The sequence below is a fragment of the Anticarsia gemmatalis genome, chromosome 9, assembly GCF_050436995.1.
Source record: "Anticarsia gemmatalis isolate Benzon Research Colony breed Stoneville strain chromosome 9, ilAntGemm2 primary, whole genome shotgun sequence".
NCBI classification, from domain to species: domain Eukaryota; kingdom Metazoa; phylum Arthropoda; class Insecta; order Lepidoptera; family Erebidae; genus Anticarsia; species Anticarsia gemmatalis.
Window position 1 is genome coordinate 7,092,044 of NC_134753.1, and position 20,218 is coordinate 7,112,261.

Below are 20,218 nucleotides of genomic sequence, written 5' to 3' on the forward strand. Positions count from 1 at the left end.
GTACAAGTAATGAGTTCCTTCTGATAGAACAGAATCGGGTGCTTTTGTCGTCAATTTTCAGGACTTTTATTATTTTTAAGTGATTTTACGTACGTACTTCAAATGCATTTTAACCATAGACAATAATGTGAGTAAGAAAGTTTCGGTAAGTTCAGAAGCGCTACCGTTCTGACATGTCATTAAAAATATACTTCAAATAAAGAAAAAGAATTTTTATGTCACTACAGTAAACAGATACGGCAAGTACCTATTATTTCACCAGGCAATTGTTAGAAAGAATTAAATATAAACATCAGTATTTTCGTTACAAAATAGTAATGAAACGTATCTCGTAACTTAATTTATTTTCCAATGTAACCTTAGTCCCAGCTCTCAGGTTGTACTTATTCAGAAAAATACGATACTGTAGTTCAATTTTACTCGGTAAAATTAGAATTTCAATAACAGAGAGCGATATAAAATGTTAATAATGTTGTAGTTTGACAACTCAATAAGTCTCTTCCAAGAAACAAGTTGGGATCCTGTCTGAAATATTGATTAGTGGGTCAAATTACTGTTCATTATTAGGTACTCATCTTTCGGCGGACCTGGCTATTAAAATAAAATATTAGGTAAGTAAAGGAGCTTCTATTATGATAAATGTAGTAACCATACTTATTTATGTAGCTATTTATGAAATGCTTGTCTCGTTCTCAAGGGAATATTTTGAGAATATACTTACCCTGCTACTTATAATTCGATATGATACCGAATTGGTGATACTTTCGGCGTTATATCGAGTTCAATAACTTTGCAACCCTCTTGTGCTTTTGTGGTACGAGCACGTATCGCGACTGCAGTCTTCGCTTGACAAGCCGACGTTCTGACATAACTCTCAAAGATCTTTAACACCGCGTTACATAAGAAAAGCTTAGATACTTCCCATTTTCCGGTGGAAAAAGGAAGGGATTAATGTGAATATGCCATGAAAATAACCATGTGTTGAAATCAACACATGGTTATTGAAATTATAAAAAAAATATTGAATTAATTAATTGGTATCTATAAATAATGGTAAATAGTTATTATGACAGTTTTTTTTCTCTACGTTAGACCTAATTACCTACTTTCATAAAGTGTGATAGGGCTGTAGTCTTCAAGTAAGTATATTTAGTTAGATATTTTCGCACTGAAGAAAGGCTTTTATTCCTCTGGCTTTGGATGAAAGCCTGAATTTAGGTGGCTAGATCTTAGGGACGTAGATGTAAGAATGTAGTAGTACATAAACAAACTAAGTTCCTAGTTTTCGCGATTTATTTAGACTACGAACACCCTAAAAATAATAAACTTATAAATCGTGGCCCAGACTATTAATCGCTTACTACAACCACTGCACGTAATGTGAACACGATAAATTAAAAAGTTGTGTGTAAAAGCAAAAGAAAGTTCAACAGAATCTGTCTCTAGTAGGAGGTTGTGATGCTATCGCAAACATTGGGGAACCTCAAGCTTAAGATTCAACTTAGATATATGAAGACTGGCGGGGATTTTCTAAAATATATTGTACAGATAAGTGCTTATAACAGTCTACAAAATTGCCGAGTTTTAATCAAGTTTCAACTATACATATAAAAATATGTATTCGGTATCTAAAAATACTTCTATCACTTACTGCTTTTTTAATTGACTAATAATGAACTACAAAAGAGACGTAAGGTTAAAGTTTTTATAGGTGTGAATCTTTGATGAATTATTTTGATAGTGTAAAAGATTAATAAAACAAAACATCGCATACATACAGTAACCTCACGCCTGTTATATCCAAAGGTGTAGGCAGAGGTGTATGAGACAAATGTCAAATCATTGCGCTAAAATTTTATCTCGGAACTGTATGCCAAATAAAGCCTGTAACCTTACATTCTTCTGAAATAGCATTTTCAGCAATAGTTTTATCTGTTCTAATAAAACTATTCTACTCGTAATAAAGAAAATTAATTTGTCGCTAGTTACTAAATTATCTTTATAGCAAATGATTTACATCGATAACAGGATAAAAAGTTTCAATCAATAATAAATCGTATGCGTACTGAACCTAAAATGTATCTCTATCCTAGCATATTGACCTTCGTTCAGCAAAATAAAGGGTCCGGCATTAACTGATTAAATAGATACCCAGTATACCCACCCTTCTCAAAAGGGCCTCCACCGAAGACAGCAAAAAGTCAATCCGCAAGGGTTTAGCCCTAAATATTGATTATAAAACATGTTATGTAATTATAAATCAGTTATGAAAGATAATAATTACTTTATCAGTTCGAATTTAATGAAGATAATGTTCTTGATCTTTTCTTAAAAAAAAATTAGTTTTAAAAATCATACGGTAAGTTAAGATTGCATTTTTTATTAATAGTTAATTCAAGTATAAGTGACACATTACATGTTAATAAGAATCTACATTTTTCAAATTACATGTACGTAAATGAACATTATTCATTATTACCTATCATCAAATCCTCAAAAGAAAATTTTATGAAAATGCATCAAAATAAAAGTTTGATAGTCAATAGCAAATATTTAAATAGTTTAGTCCAACATTTTCCTAGTACTTAAAACAGTGCCATCTGTCGGCGTAAAACGACAACTTGTTTAAACTGCCCAAGTTCAAAATGTCCTGTGCAGTATGGAAACACTGCTGGTAGACTAGACGGTTTTGCGTTTTCCACGGAAAGCTGTTGGCTACGCAAGGGTGAGGTTAACTCGGCTGTGGCTCGCTAGATGGCGGTTTTACATTCGTGCTTAAAGTTTGGAAGTTATTGCTAAGTTATTTGCAACGCATTTTTAATGAACGAGTACTCTCAGTAACTAATAGACTATCGGGTCAAAAAAATAAAACATACTAAGTTTCGGTTTTAGGTTAAACAATACCTACTTAACCAGAGTGGTAAGAATTGTGTAAAGTATTTCTTTGAAAAAATATTTTTTTCAAATGCATGATAGCTGATAAATTAATAAGGTATTTAGCATTATCGTAAAGCATACTATTCCTTTATTCTTGATTTTATAATATACATACTTAAATACCAAAGTAGGTTATTACGCTTGAGACAATGCAATCTAAGGTTGCAAATAAAAAATCAGAAATGATTGCATTTTAATACTCTTGTTGCATAAATGCATAAGCTCCTTTCTAAACGTGCAATAAAATTTTACAAGAATTTGGGCTATTACCTTTTATTCTAACTATCTCAATTTGTTTCATGTCACATTATTCCTTTCTTAATATACTTGACATTTAAGAAACTGAATTTCGAAAAATCTCTAATAAAGTACCTATCTACGTCATGACCAGACAAGCCGTTCAATAAACTATTACTGTATAAAGTCTAAAAATAGCATAATAGTAATTTTGAACAGAAATCGTGACCAGTTTCTTAATACATTACCTCTAGTTTGGTATTTAAATTAACACCGATTAACGGCACAATTTATCAGACGCTGCCAAAAATATTGGTCCCGCTTAAATAGCTGCTCGCTTGTAATGAGAGTTTAAATATTATGACTATTAGTCAGACTAACTGTCAGTACGTGAATGAGATTCTTAGCTGTAAACTAGCCCTGTTTATTTTAATCTATAGCGTCTGAGTTCACGATTTTGACCTTGATTACGCGTCGAGTCCATTTCAAAGCTTCGTGAATATAAAGAAAGTATCATGACATTGCCAAAAGGCACCAGTAATAAACAACAGATCAATCATCAACATATCATTAATCTAAGATGAACTAAAAAGCGAAGCAACTGCCTTGCCTACTTAAAAAGTATGTTTCGTAAATACTACGCTTGTACCGTAGTTAGCGGCTTCTGATTTGAATTCATAACTAGAATATAAAAGAATGTTTTGATCATTCGAATCCCGTTCTTCTGATGAGCTTGATAAAAAAACACTTTCACTGTGATTCAGACGGCTAGAAAAGTTAATTCATGCCAAAATAAAAACAAAAGTGATCTCTTGTTTTTACAATCTTGTTTATCTAGTTCTATGAGTTTCTATGACCATAAAACTGTCAACTAAGTATTACATATTCCTTACAAAGTACTTTCTTGTGAGTTAAATTGTACAACTATATTGATACATTAAACAAAGTCTATAGTAAGTCTGTTGCGTGACGTATTTGGGCTAATAATATAGAGATACGTAAGAAATATAACTGTGAATGAAAGTGCAAGGGCAACAGAATTACCAGAAAACCTTCCCCAGCCGCGGCCTACACTCCCAAAATAAAACCTATTCGTTGCAATTGTGTCAACGTTTACGGAAATATAATAAAGGTATGTGCGAAGGCGGGGTAGGGCAATAGTCGTGTGTCATATATTATGTGTGAAAAAGTATTTGAGTATCAGAAAAAACAACTTTTGCTCGCGGGAGTCGTATGGTGGGTGTACACTCGAGGGTTGACGTCCTTTCCGGTATTCCTTTGTGTATCTTCTGGCATTTATTTGGTTACACTATCGACTTGCAGGCTCTGTACTTGCACACATTAATTTCATGGGTTTAAAAATAACGGAACCGGTCAGTGCGCACTTGCATGTGGTTTTGCAACATTTCTCGCTACTTTTTCTCAAAAAAGTTACAGTTAAGTATTATTGGAGTCCGTTGGGACTGGCTGGCGTTATTTCGCTGTCCCGAGTCCGATATGAATAACATTAAAATTCAATGCGCGCAAAGATCGGCTCGTGACTTTTCTACCATTTCTATTTGATAATGTCGGAAAAGTTCCTGTTTATACCGGAATGCATAATGTATTCATAATACAGATTCCTTTGATTAAATTAATATTACAAACAAGCAGATTATATAAAACCTACGTCAGTATTGAAACTGACTTCGCTCGCAAGCGCTCATAGATAGATAGAGATAGTTCTTTTCTTTTCAATAGTTCTTTCAAAATATCAATAAGTATTTAAACATTACATTACATACATTACAATCAGACAAAAAGAAGCACATATGTACTTATTTCTATAAACAAACAAAAATAAAGTAAAATATATTTGCATTTTTTATGCATTCTAACATAATGCTCATGACGTGTCATTGATACGAGCAGCATGGTAGTAATTTGCAAATATGAAAAAAATGTCATGCGAGGTGTTAATTATATCGTATCTCGAAAACTTTTCACCTCGATTTGGACCACTGAACCGCTAGCAGTATCAGGTTCCTTTTCCGAGTGGGGCAGTGTTTTAAGGTGATTTTGTGAGAAATTAGTATGTATTAGTACAGTGTTCTTGTTATTAATGAATATCTCTCAAAAGTTGACCGTTACAAAGTGTTTGTTTAATTCTAATTGCTTTGATTCTATTTGATATCTTTAAAACATTGTAATAATAAAGATATCTAATGTGTTGTAGTACTTATGTCAATTAAATCAAAATATAGCTTTCGTGTATTCGATGAATTCAAATAAGAATACTTTCTAGCACATGTTTATACCTAGACACAATCGTAAGGACAACATCGACTTACTTATGTAGGTCAAAACATACATATTTTGTCAAATTATAAAATGTGATTTATGACAAATTATAAGAAAAAAATTATGCTTTCTAGAACGTGTTTATCTATACTAATATTGTAAAGCTAAAGAGTTTGTTTGTTTGTTCATTTGTTTGTTTGTTTGTTTGAACGCGCTAATCTCGCAAACTACTGGTCCGATTTGAAAAATTCATTGTTAGACAGCCCATTTATCGAGGAAGGCTAGGCTATATATCATCACGCTACAACCAATAGGAGCAGAGTACCAGTAAAAAACGTTACAAAAACGGGGAAAATTTCGACCCATTCTCTCTTATGTGATGCAAGCGGAGTTGCGCGGGTCAGCTAGTACCAAGATACATTCGTAAGGACAATGTTAACTTAAAAGTGGGCCATAAGCACATTTGGTCAAATATAAACTGTGATTTATATGACCAATTATAAAAAATATTGTTAACTTTCTAGTACGTGTTCATACTAAGATACAATCGTAAGGACAACATCTACTTAAATGTAGGTCAAAAACATGCGTGTCCAAAAATATGAATAAATATTAAATGTGATTTATGATAGATTATAAAACTTTTACTTCTAATATCTGTGTTAAGCTAGACTTATAAGAAAGATGCATAAATAATAAGTAGTAAATAATAATAAGTTAGATAGCCCATATATAGGCATATATCACGCTACGACGAATAGGAGCTGAGTACCAGTACAAAATGTTACAAAAACGGGGAACATTTTGACCCGTTCTCTCTTATGTGACGCAAGCGAAGTTGCGCGGGTCAGCTAGTCGGTAATATTTTCGACAACGATCACTACATTAAGAAAACCGTTTCTTAAAATAACGTTAATTATTTTAAGAGGTCAACTATTTCGAGCAAGTGGGTATGCTTATTAATTACTAAGAAAACGAAACTTCAAGAATACTCATTGAGATTGTTTGTACTGGCAATATCGCCCACGAAGAGAATAAACACTACACATATGTAGCTCTATACCATGCACATTATAAATCGTCAATAAAATAAGTGTAACTCATGTGTTTTTTTTTTCATCCAAATTCATTCATAATTTAAGAGATATTAAAAATAAGCCTCCAGAAATGCATTTATAAGAGTAGGAACACGCTATACTACACGTCAATCTGTAAAGTATAAAACATTCACTTCTCGTCTCGTCTTGTACATTAAAACGTAAACAAGATGCAGTAAAATAGGTACAATAAAAACGTCTGTCCTCTTAACATAGCACCAGACAGGTCACAAACAGCAATGAATAGTTATCTCACCTTATAAGGCTTAATTTGCTATGAGTAAGAGAAATGCCACACCTGCATACTTCCTTTGTGATGTTCGCGATGCTCTGTAACGGAATACTTTGTAAATAACCTTTATGTACTTATCTCTGACCGATAGCTATATACTTCTATATAGTCTAACAACTTTGCAAAGAGTGTTGTATGCAAGTTTTGCGGCTGGTTAAGACAAACAAATTTCTGATTTTAGAGTATTAGTGACCCGCAGACTTATGCAGCCGACAGTGACCTGTTTGATACAGCTACGTTAATTTGAAAGTGTTTATTATAATCTTGATAAATCGTGCATAGCAAGGGTCTCTACTAAGTTGTTAGACTATAGTAGTTCACACGTATTTGCTCGCCTTTGTCAGTCTTAACGGGATAACTCCTTACAACGGTTTTGCGACTCTCATCATTTGAATGTTCACGATTTATTTATTTATTTGACGCAACTAGTGTAAATTATTCGAAAATCCTAAACGGACATTATTATGGTTTACATAATTATTATTTATTTGCATAAATGTGTTACATTAACAACAATATTTTACGGATTCAATACATTTACAGTTCTGGCGTGCAAATTATATATTTACAATGAATTTTAGTTAACTATGTAGTGGTTTTATTGTGTTCTTGTTAATATAATTATTGTATTGTTTAAATTTGAAAAGCGTTAAAATAATTAATACATAATAACATGTGTTAATTAAAATGACGAACCCACCGTACATTAGACATAGTCGCTATAAATGAATTTTAATGAACGAATTTGATCTAGGTAGTTTATACTTACTTAGTTTCGTTTCATAAATATAAAACTGATTCTTGTATATTTTTATTTCTTTGTAACTCGATAAAGAAGTAAAAATAATAACAGTTATATTATAAAAACGTGCTTTTTATAGCCGCACTTACAGACAAATTAAACATACTTATTGCATTTAACGATTGCAAAAAGATTCAATTTAATCTTGCAATGGTATAACAGAGCGGCAAGCTGATCTACCTTACGTAAGATAAGCAGTTTATATTCTCTATTTCTTTATTCATTCTTAAACCGGCATTAAAATAAAAAGGGTGCTTTTAGAGGTACTCCTCCGTCGGTTAAACACAAACCAACGCAATCTTTTGAGTACTAAGTACCGCTTTATGTAAACAACGACGCAGAGCCATGCTTTACATTTCTTCAACGAGGCATACTTTTATAGTAATAGTTATTACAGTTTGCAAATATGAAATGTTAAAAGAAACAATTGGATTTAAGATAAGTACTTGTTGAAATATAAGCAGAGATACCGAAATAGGTCGAAGTTTCAGAACAGAGGCAACTGACCAATAACTTAACGAAGTTATCTGTGTACAACAAGTAAAATGTCACTTGCTCCATCGGTGAAGGAAAAGATCGTGATGAAGTCTTGCACACTTTAAAAATGTTTAACACATTTTTTTAGGACATTCTTACTCCCCAATCAGCACTTGTCCAACGTGGTAGACTCAAGGCCTATCCCTTCAATAAATTCTGGAGGAGATCCTTGCCCAGCAGTGAAACAGTAATGTGTTAAATAAAATACTTGTTGAAGTGGATTGGGCTAAAGTCGATGTTGATATTGGTCATTATGTCAAAGTAGCGGTACAATTCAAGTGCGTGGTCAAGGCTCGCACGCGCACCACACGGTCGATATATCGCGATCACTCCTCCTTCACTCGCTGCATCGACGGGACGTGGTGGACATTATACATTGAAGAAACTATCATACAATAATTTTATTACAAAGACGGTAAAATATAAGGTGAGTGAACTTTGGTTAACCAATATTCTAATATCATCGATAATGATTTCATACATCATTTTGTCATTATTTGTATAAAATATTTTGATCATATTTTATCATAATCATTAAATAAAAACGTATTAATTTTTACGCAAGTTTGTTTATTAAACCGGCTAGTAATAACAAAGACCCCAATTCTATAATTGAGTGAACGTCTTAATATCACTTTTACTAGAAAGCTCGGCTTGACTTTAAAGTTTATTCTTTTAATCAAATCTCATCACAAACTTTCATAGTTTGTTATCGATTTACGTAAAATAATTACACGTAAAATAATTAATATAGTTATTGTACAAAATATCGAGTACGTAAGTAATTAAATTCGTTAATTAATTACTGTTCAATGGACATCGTCTCAACAAAGGATGCTTCACGTACTTTACGCTTAAACAGTAATCGTTATTAATTGCAATAACTTATGAAAATATGGACGGCATTGGGTCTTCACGAAATTTCTTTTTATTTTGGTTTACTTTTATTCATTAGGGCTAATGTATTTAATTTTAATCAGAAATCTTTTCTCAAAGAGATGCTTTTTAACTTAGGGTCGGTATGAAACATTTGAACATTTACAAACTCAGCATTTTTATTCGCACATCCATCAAACATTATATGTATTTATATGCAATCAAATTCATCATGTCCAATGGAAGTCAGATAAGTGGTTTGTGTCCAAATTATCAACGAATCGTGAATGAATGACAATTAGGAAGTTGTTTCTGTTTCCCTGTGTTGACTTCAATCTCGAAAATATTACCGTTGATTTGCATAATTGAAATCAGTGCGTGACTCTCAGCTCATGATTAATGATGATGATTTGGTGATTATAACCAGTTTTATACAAATTAGGTGCGGTTAAACCGTGTGGTGAACTTTCGGTGCTTTGTTATCAACTCTTTTCTTAGGTCAAAGACTTGTATTATTCATATCAGATGCGTACAGTCGGTACCATCGATAATCGAGATTATGAAAATTAAAATATACTGCAAAAATAGTTCCTACGCCGTCAGCTAGCGGCGCTGATCAAGTTTTCATAAAAAAAATTTTGAGAGCAAGCCGGTTGTCGATAGTCGATAGTGGTAAAGAAATTGCGCTACTGAAGGCTGGATCTATAGTCACCAAGTGCATCGCCAGTAGCTAGAAGTAGCCATACAGAAATAACTTGATAGGTGCCTTTGATTATATTCGCGTCATGTGTGAATCGTATCGAACGCGTATTTACGCCACCGCTGCCGCACATCTGACAGTTATCATCATTATGCGACATGCGTTGCCAATGTCGAAGCTTTTTATGCCGCTGAATTGACAACAATCTAAGAGGGCATCACTCCTAGCTTTGATGGAAAAAATATGGAGTATGGTGATGAATACGTCGTCATGTGTATTTTGTTAGATATCTTTACATTCATACAAGGGAATATTCCTCTGTAAAACGCATACGAGGCTAATTTTCTTTTAAAACGACAGAATAATACCTATCCCTTATTTACTATTTTACTGAATTTACTGCATACCGTGAAATATTGCTATTGAATTTTACATTGAAGAATAAATAGCACGAGAAAATAGACTTAAAAAATATGAGTTCAATACCATTATCAGTTACGGCCAAAATCAAAAAACACGTTTATAACCTCGATACAAAATTGCGAGGCCGAATTTATTTAATACGAAATATAAATTATTTAATGTCTGAACTGGCCAGACAATCTTTATTCAATGGTTTATAGAAAATATCGTAAATAATGTATCTTTAATAATTTTATCGATTTTTCAGAAATCATGAGACTGAAAAAGACTGCGTTCGTGTTTTTAGTAACAACGGTATTGTTTACTCAAGCCTTGAGGTTAGATGAAGATAATGAATATGCGACTGTCGAAGACGCAGACAGTTACACAGATCCTAGAGAAGGGAGAATATTATGGCCTTATCCACTAACGAAGAATGACTCTGAAATTGCCAATGATTCAGACCCTAATGCCTCTGAAGACAGATACGAAGAAGAGAATGGGAGACAAAAACGGTACTTAGCGTTCTCATATAGGCAGAGTCCCATAGTTGATATGATGATGCAAAGCCTTCCACCTAAGTATGTGCCGCAGAACCCAAGCGATCCTTTCGATTTCTTACGGGATACATACCCGCTGCCTAAAGGTGAGTCATGTTTTGTTAAGTTATTAAAGTGTCTTTTCATAAGATATTTCAGGTTAAACTGACTCATTATAGTTGTCTTGTCAACTGTTACTGTAAATACTATTTATAATTTTACATTAACGCGTGACGAAATAGAAATCGCACGCATACCGTAAAATTTGCATTTTGAAGGATAATCAGGTATTTAAATTACCACGGTCATCTAAATTTTTTGCTACTTGATAAAATTATAAATCCGCTAGCCGACGATAGGAGACTTTTACATTAATTTAGGAGTTACAGTTAATTTGCTAGGCTATCAATTTTTTTTCCTTTTCGGATTGTATTGTGTATAACAGGTTTTATTAAGACGTGCTCGTACGTTTTTTTTGCAATAAGTACTGAACAGACATAAACAATGCCGTCCCAGACTAAAATCTAGGCGGCCTTAATCCTAAAGCTAGATTCTTAGTAAATGTAATCAGATAATTTCAGTTTTTTTCATTAGCTACATAATGTATCGTGAAACTTATCAGCTCGTGGATCTCTTTGTTTCCTCCGAATATGTTCGGATAAAAAGTTTTAATTACATTATTGTTTATATGAAGGTTACAGAAGGTTTATCGACACTGAAAAAAATACGGTTTTTGTTTACAGTAATACATTTAATTTACCGATACGTGCACAGTGGTTAAAATGGTTGTTATGCCGAAGATGTCGTTCGCTTCTTACTCAAATGAAATATTTTTGTCATGTTCTATTTATTATTTCTTATACGATTATACTTTATGTTGGTTGATTATTGAATTCAACATCTTCTTACCTGAAAACAAATCCATGTACACGAGTTGCAGTGCCTCGATTCTCTATTAGGTACTATCGATTACCGACAACCGAACTGTCATCGAGAAATTTTGTATGAAAATCTGATCAGCGCCTCTGGCGGGTGTCGTAGGAAACATTTTGGCTTTGAGGTACAGTTGACATTATTTTGTCTGATTGCCATATCCGATACGTTAATTTTATCTAAATATTCATCACGATAAATAAGCTGCCATATTATCACACAACATATTATTTTCCAGGGTACACGCGACCACTCGAGGAATACGACTACGTGATAGTGGGAGGTGGCACTGCTGGTTCGGTACTGGCTGCTCGTCTAACAGAAGATAAGCCACGAGCAATGGTTTTAGTTCTTGAGGCTGGAAAGCCTGAGAGTTTACTAAACGATGTGCCCGCTTTACTCTCATACATGTTGCTCACCGATGCTGTGTGGCCGTACACTATGGAGAAACAAGAAGGAGTTTGCATGGGTAAGTAATTCCGAAAGCTATTCTATTTGATGACCTCATTCAGCAGCTAAGCAGACGTCTTAGGTTTGAGTTAGTAATACTAAGTAATTGCTCTGATTATCGAAGTTAGGGTCACGACCTCTTTGTCTTGGACGGGTAAAGCCGCTTGACTTACCTTCGGTTGGTCCGGTCAACCATCCTACCGGATCGTGAGAGTGATAGAATAGAAAGTATACCTGTCCATGTTTAATTTTCTTAAGTCTGTGTTGTACTAGACAATGTTCTACTTACCAGTTATTAATTGAAGCGACTTTTAGTCTATCTATATACATATATGTATAAAACTCAAAGGTGACTGACGAACATAGTGATCTATCAACTTACAGCCCAAACCACTGGAAGTATCGTGCTGAAATTTGGCATGCAGGTAGATGCTATGACGTAGGCATCCGCTAAGAAAGGATTTTAATAAATCCCTCCACTAAAGTGATAAAATAGGATATAAAATTTTGTATAAATCTTCTTACATTTTAGACTGATTGAACTGAAATTAACCTAGATTCACACATAGGATACTTTTATCCCGGGAAACCTTTTCACGCGAACAAAGTCGCGGGCGGAAGCTAGTTATAACATAAAGATGCAAAACGAGTCTTAATTATTCCTCTTAGCGATAACTGTTTATATAATTTACAGTAGAGTACACAATACAGATTAATTGTATATTTAAACATAATTTTGCAGGAAGTGAAGGGCAGCGCTGCTTCTGGCCTCGAGGCAAGGCTCTGGGGGGCACCAGCGTGATCAACTACATGCTGTACACTAGAGGGCGGCCACAGGACTGGGACAGAATTGCTGCTGATGGAAACTATGGATGGTAAGCTTCTATACTAATATCATAAATGCGGTCGATGTTTGTTCTTCAATCACGCCCAAACTAACGAACGGATTTTGATAACCTACACAAGTATTTGAAAAAGCTAAGCCTATTTGCTAAGCTAGGTAGGATTAGTATGTACGAATGACGTTTTACTTCGAATAATCTTTCACGCAGACATAGGCGCAAGTAGACGAGTAAATTTTTCGATTAAAATTCGCGTATATTAAATTTAGTCATTGCTATTTGTAAGCTACTGCTAGTTTTTTTAAGATTTGGTTACGCTTTGCCTGTCACTTATATATTTTTACTTTTGTCGCCAATAAATATGCTCTAGGATTAGTCCCAACAATGGAACAGCCGCTTTTAAAAAAGCATGTTTACATGAAATTGCTAGGAAACAACAGCCATACCAATTTGTAACTACTTAGGTTCTTGCATTGCGTACGCACCTGACAGACATACATCATACTTAGCCACTTATTGCCCGGATGGTACTTGTAGTAACGATTACTTATAACGCATATATATAATTATAACACGCCATTTATGTACAGTCAACAGCAGAAACCTTAATTGTACTAAGCAGTATTTAATAAAAAAATACAAAAATATAATGGCAATAATAATTCTAAAGTGTATTCCACAGAGCCTCCAATGCTTTAAATATTTTCAAAAATATCATTTTTTGTTATGGAGTAAAAAAGCTTTTATAATATTCTTTACCGAAATAATTTCATCCAAATCTTTTCATTCGATTAGATTTAAAAGCATGACAGAAAGGTAGTATTTTATTCACATAATTTAGTGACTAATTTTTGTTCACGACTCTCCCGATTTTTGAAGAAGCCTGTATACTTTTCCATATTGAGTGTTTTCTCAGAATGTTACCTAAATCTCTTTAAAATTTGATCTAAATTTATTCAGCTAACTTCAGAACAATCACTTTTCGTAGTTATGTGTGTATTAGAAACAAATATCACTTGTTCTAATGGTGAATGAAAACATCGTGATACAACCTTGTATGCCTGAGATTTCTTTAACACAGTTCTTGAAGGTATGTAAAGTCCCCAACCCACACTTGGTCAGTGTGGTGGACTCAAGACTTAACCTTTCCCTCATTACGGGAGACCTTTGCCCAGCTGTGGGATAGTATTGGGTTACACATACATCCATATGTTTGATAGTACGTCAATATGCATTTTTTAAATATTTGTTTAAGGTGACTTTAGTAACTGGTTGTACGTTTATAAGTTCATACTATTACACACAACACGTTTGTTATTAGCCAATCATTTCATTACCACGTAGTGACCTCTCTTTCTATTTCACTCACTGTCCGACGAGTATGATCTAGTTATGAACAGGTTTATTACTTCACTTCAACAAAAAGACCCTCTCGATTGACCCGAACCAAAATTGTAATCTTAAATTTTGACATTCATAATATCACGCCTGTTATACCCCAAGGTGTAGGCAGAACTGAAAGAAATACACCCACGCTGGCAAGTAAATAGTCTTTTACCGGGCATATTACCAAACACCGGGCTACTATTGAAAAATATTCTAATATAAATTAAAACACTCCAATAGAAATTCGCCCGACTTGGGAATCGAACCCAAGACCTTCAGATCATCAGTCGGTTACACTACTGACAGCGTCAAAAAGGCAGTTTAAACTAATTGTTGCATGTTTCTCTGTGGCCAGTGACAATTTTAATAAGTATTTCAAGGACTGCAACATTTTATATGTAATTTGTAAGAGCATTATTAACTAACGTTCACTTGGCTTGCATAATATTGCTGTTATGTTTTTACTTCTGTATATCTGATCTCTGATGCAAAGGTTTTTAACTCTTTACTCAAATATTCCTAGCCTAGAATGTGTACCTATTGAATGTTAATATGAAGCTTTTATCTTACAGGAATTACGACGAAGTCTTGAAATATTACATAAAATCTGAAAAATCTGAGCTAAAGGACTACAGAAACGCTCCCTACCGCGGACGCGACGGCGAACTAACCGTCTCGAACGTTCCATTCAAGTAAGTTCCCAACTGTTATTAATTTCAACTATCCAAAGTTGCTAACTTAATTAAAACTAAGACCTCGGAAAAATTATTTCTCTGACATCTGACGGTAACTTTACTTACAGAACTGGTGTCGTGGAAGCGTTCCTCAAAGCTGAAAGAAACTTTGGCATCCCCACCGTCGACTACAACTCTCCGTACGAGCTCGGCTTCGGCTACACACAAGCTATGATACACAAAGGGCACCGAGTGAGCGCTGCAAAAGCTTTCCTACACAATCATAAGCGACGAAGAAATCTACATATACTGACTGACGCCACAGCGACTAAAGTTCTTATAGAGCCGCACTCGAAACGAGCGTACGCAGTTGAATATATAAAGGATGGCATTAAACGCACAGTCCGTTGCCGCAGGGAAATTATTTTGTCGGCGGGACCTATTGCCTCACCCCAATTACTCATGCTTTCAGGAATAGGACCTGAAGAACATTTGAAATCGTTGGGTATTCCAGTCTTGGTAAATTTACAAGTTGGAAGGATTCTTTACGATCATATTGCGTTCCCCGGAGTTATTTTCAGACTAAATACAACTAATGCAACGCTCCTGGAACCGAAAGTGGCCACTTTACAGAACGTTTTACAATGGTTGCACTACGGCGATGGCCTGTTGACTACCACCGGGGCCGTGGAAGCTCTCGGATATTTGAAAACATCAGTATCACAAGATCCGGAAAATGTTCCCGATATTGAATTATTAAGTATGGGCGGATCACTCGTTTTAGATTCAGGTGGCGCACTCAGACAAAGTTGGAGATTAGACGAAAAGAACTTCCATCAAGCGTATAGACCTTTATACGGATTAGATACATGGTCAGCAGTGATAATGTTAACACAACCGAAATCGAGAGGTTACCTTGAACTTAAAGATACTAATCCCTTCTCACATCCAAAAATGTACGGTAACTACTTGACGGATCCGCAAGATGTAGCTGCATTCATGGATGCGATCAAACACGTGATTCAAATAGGAAATTCTGAGGCGTTTAAGAAATATGATCCAAAACTGTTCTTACCCGATTACGAGACGTGTAGAAGCTTTGTTCCGAACTCTGACCCGTACTGGGAGTGCGCTTTGAGAACAATGTTGATAACGTTACATCATCAGATAGCCACGTGTAGAATGGGTCCGATTTCTGATCCTTACGCGGTGGTAGATCCTGAACTAAGAGTGTACGGAGTAGTTGGACTGCGAGTGATAGACAGCAGCGTCATCCCTCGACCGACGAACGCTCACACCGCCGCACCCGCCATCATGATTGGCGAGAAAGGTGCCGATCTGATAAAGAAAACCTGGTCAAACGTGGTCTCATAACAATTAGCCTAGGTAAATTATTACTAGATTAAAAAAACGTGCCTATTAAATAAGATAGATTTTAAGCTAAATAAAAATATAAAACATATAAAATTATTAAGTATTTCATTTCAATGCGGCATAAGATAACAATCAACAAATAATATATTCTAGCTGTATTATGTACATTTATAATTTAGTACTGATAAATTAGCAGTACATCATTAGTGATAACTCACAACAAAATATACGAAATGAGATTGTAAATTACATGAAACAGGTTAATTAGATGCAATGATAAAAGTCAACAATCAGGGGAGCACGTCAACACAAAAAATGCTTGGTTGAATAACAAAATCAGCGAACATCGTTTGATTTCATTATATTAATAGGAGTCGGGCGGGAAAGGGTTTTGTGCCGCGTCATGTTTCCCCAAATAATAAAATTAATGGTTCTTCTATACAGAGATCCATTAAGGCGGTATTCAGTGTTTGCATTAACATTACCTTCGGGAATACGAAAATGTAGATTTTTATAGTGTCTATATGCAACAAATTGTCCCCGCCGAAAAATAAGAAGCAAAGACTACCTCAGTTATTTCATTATCTTCTTACCACAGCGGTAGAAACCGTGTGGAAACTACAACGGTGTATATCTTTATTGAGAATAAGATCGAGTTGAAAGAACCCAATAAGGGTAAGAGAAACTTGTTCAGATAGAATATTAGGTTAGCACTAACGAGACCAACTTTATGCGAAAGTAGAATACTAAGCAGAGGTTAATACAATTCAAAGTGTTTGATTTGCGGTAAGGTGTGGATTTCAAGTTTGATTTAACTGAAAGGAAAAGCTTTCTTACTTTCTATTTAAGAATTTCCATTAACATAAAACCCTTTTCACGCCGAAAGAATGTTTCATTTTATCATTATTAAATCGGTAAATACTTGTATAAATTAACTGAGGTGCAGGTTTGCGTAAAATACAAAACAAGACTTTTAGGTATTAATATTAAAACTTTGAACGTTTTACAATTTCTTGATAAAGTTACAACACGCAACACATCAGGCCGATTTACTTAACAAGGTTTAGGTTCACATTGAAGCCTAATTTTAGCGAATAGGTTTGTTGAGTGTTACCCTATAATATCGTAAATACAAATCAACTGCTTCTCCTTAGAAAATCGTATTTAGTGGTAAACTTTACATTTATCCATATTCGAATAACTTTTCCTTCCGAATGTCATTGACATGGCTATTAGCTTAATTGGCAACCACTGTAACCAACATCCTACAAAGTGTCCGCGTCAAGTTTTTAAGCCACTGAATCCTTATTTACCTTTAACCTCAAATTACATACAAAAGTGTCACATCAAAGACACTATTCACAGTTGACAGCATTAGCGAAAGTTATTTTTCCATTCCTTAAGTGGAGTCATCTCTGAAGAGCGTGAGAAGCTTACGATCACTCGAGACGGCAAATGTCAAGTGGAATGTCGCGGGAACCTTGATGATATTTGAATATTAGCTACGAATATTGAGTTTTCACATCAAACAACATGATATTGACGGCACTAGAATTGAAGGTTGAGGAATCCTTTCACGAATACAGTTGTTCTATTGTTCATATACCTTCCTTCTACACTGATGTTCGACCCAGGCCCGATTCTATTATATATAAGGGTAAAATAATTGCATCAAATATAAGACAATGTAATGTCGTAGATGTCCTAAATTATTGATACCGTAAACTACTTTCGAGTATCGAGAACCGGCTATCTATAAAAAAAAATGAATGAAAATCTGATCAGCGCTTCTAACGGAAAGTAGAAACTATTTTTGCATTACATTTTAAATATCAAGTTCTCGATACTACATATTTCCAATTTAAAGAATCGCGCTACTGTTGTCTATACACTATAATATATAAAACAAATGCGACATAATTTTAAGACAATTTATGCTCATTGATCTACAGTTCAACTCATAAAAAAATTCTTAATTTTTTAAAAATCGTCTCTTACCTGCTAGGGCTAATATATTATTTTAATTAAGAGACCTTTTTTCATTTAAAAACATTTGAAACGGATGGCTAAATCCAAAAATTCTCAATATGATTCGTTGTAAATCCCACGTGGAGTGTCGCCGTCCCTCCCCGGGGATTAAAAGCGCCGATTTCCAACTTTGACAAGTAAGATGCATGATCGTCTGTTTATCATGCAAGAGGAGGGTGGAAATGCTCAGCTCACCAGGGTATTTACATCATTAGCTTCAGAATATCAAGATTACAAAATGTATCTAATATATAAAATTCTCGCGTCACAGTTTTCGTTGCCATACTCCTCCGAAACGGCTTGACCGATTCTCATGAAATTTTGTGAGCATATTGACTAGGTCTGAGAATCGGCCAACATCTATTTTTCATACACCTAAGTGACACATTTTTTTTTATATGGCAAAGCCACTTTTGCCGGGTCAGCTAGTTTTACTATAACTCTACTAATAAAAAAAGTAAGTAATTATAATAAGAAGTTTGTTAACTGAGACATATCAAACGACAAAATCATAGTGCATATTCCAAAATACTCGCTAAGATATATCCACCATTGTTAGGGGTTTCATCGTCTAGTTTCCAATTAAAAACAAAAACTTGATCCAATAGACAGTCTGGTTGTTCAGATTGAAGTATGACCTGAAAGTTATCTGGAAAAAATAGTACTCTGTCTCGGTGTTGTTCCAATAGCCCTTTTGTTGAAAGTATAATACAATGATTTGGTCTATACTTTATGTTATAAATCTATATAGGAAAGGTACTTATTGTTTTCATTTCATTGAAATTTAATAACACATGTCTTCCGAAACCACAGAGATTAGACGACAATGTGATTACACGTATGATTACATTACGTGATTTGCATATAGTTTTCATTTTATTACCAAGTCAAAATTTCGTACCGTTAACGAGTTTAACCGTTGTAATTCCCATATGATTTTCACAGAAAACCGGTGATAATACGTTATACATTTTACTACATATTGTACAATTAAATTAAGTTTCTCTGTAATTATCATTTGAATTATAAGGCTTTTTAAATAGTTTTTGTTTAAATCTACTAGTGGCGAACAAAGGGCCATTAAAGTTAGCACAATTCATTGGAAACACTTAATGTGCCTACTAAAGAAAATAACACAGAGCAGTTATCACGCGATGTCGATATACTCATAATGCAGTCGAGTTTATAGAACCCTGGAATGCCCTCTGAGGTTGCACTCTAATGCTATACGTTTTCTTTGCCAGGACCTCGCTGGCCTCTGTTGTATGACTTCTCGTAGGAAAAAAAGCAATACGAGTATGTCATGGGTATCGTACTTAACGATTTGTGTGATTGAGACCACAGAGTTCTGGCAGAGTTAAATTTTATGCTCTATAATTTAACGATATTTCAAAATGTTTCAGTGGCACCCGAAACTCCGACCTTCATAATGAAGTTAGGGTATTTATGTTATACAACACTATATTTTAATCGCCCTTAGGAGCCAACTTACTAAACATAATAACATGAAAATAATTATAGCAAGTTCTGACTTTCGTAAAACTTTTTATTACGCGGACACGAAGAATATAATAATATGTTACACGCATACGAAATAAGGAGATATAATCAATTTAGTGAAACAATGTAAAATACAAATATGAATATTCAGAGGCACACAAATCGGATTTCGTTTATGCGTGACTCTAAACTGTTAGCAAATGGCCGATTTCCTGAGATTGATAACAATAAACTCAGCTGTAAAGCATCAACCCGTTATAAAATCCAGCGGAACAATGAATTAACATTTCCATTAAGTGTCACACTACATCGTACAATCATGACACACGTAT

The 20,218-nt window shown here is 34.4% G+C and overlaps 1 protein-coding gene across 1 annotated transcript; it reads left to right on the top strand.

Annotated features, from left to right (window-relative positions):
- The first annotated feature begins 8,475 nt into the window (after positions 1 to 8,475).
- Positions 8,476 to 16,439, top strand: LOC142975704 (glucose dehydrogenase [FAD, quinone]-like). The gene is made up of 6 exons (XM_076118703.1): positions 8,476 to 8,609; positions 10,429 to 10,806; positions 11,871 to 12,101; positions 12,825 to 12,957; positions 14,883 to 15,002; positions 15,113 to 16,439. Exons 2-6 carry the CDS (start codon positions 10,434 to 10,436, stop codon positions 16,356 to 16,358), a joined length of 2,103 nt encoding a protein of 700 aa, XP_075974818.1. The 5' UTR covers positions 8,476 to 8,609; positions 10,429 to 10,433; the 3' UTR covers positions 16,359 to 16,439.
- The last annotated feature ends 3,779 nt before the right edge of the window (positions 16,440 to 20,218 follow it).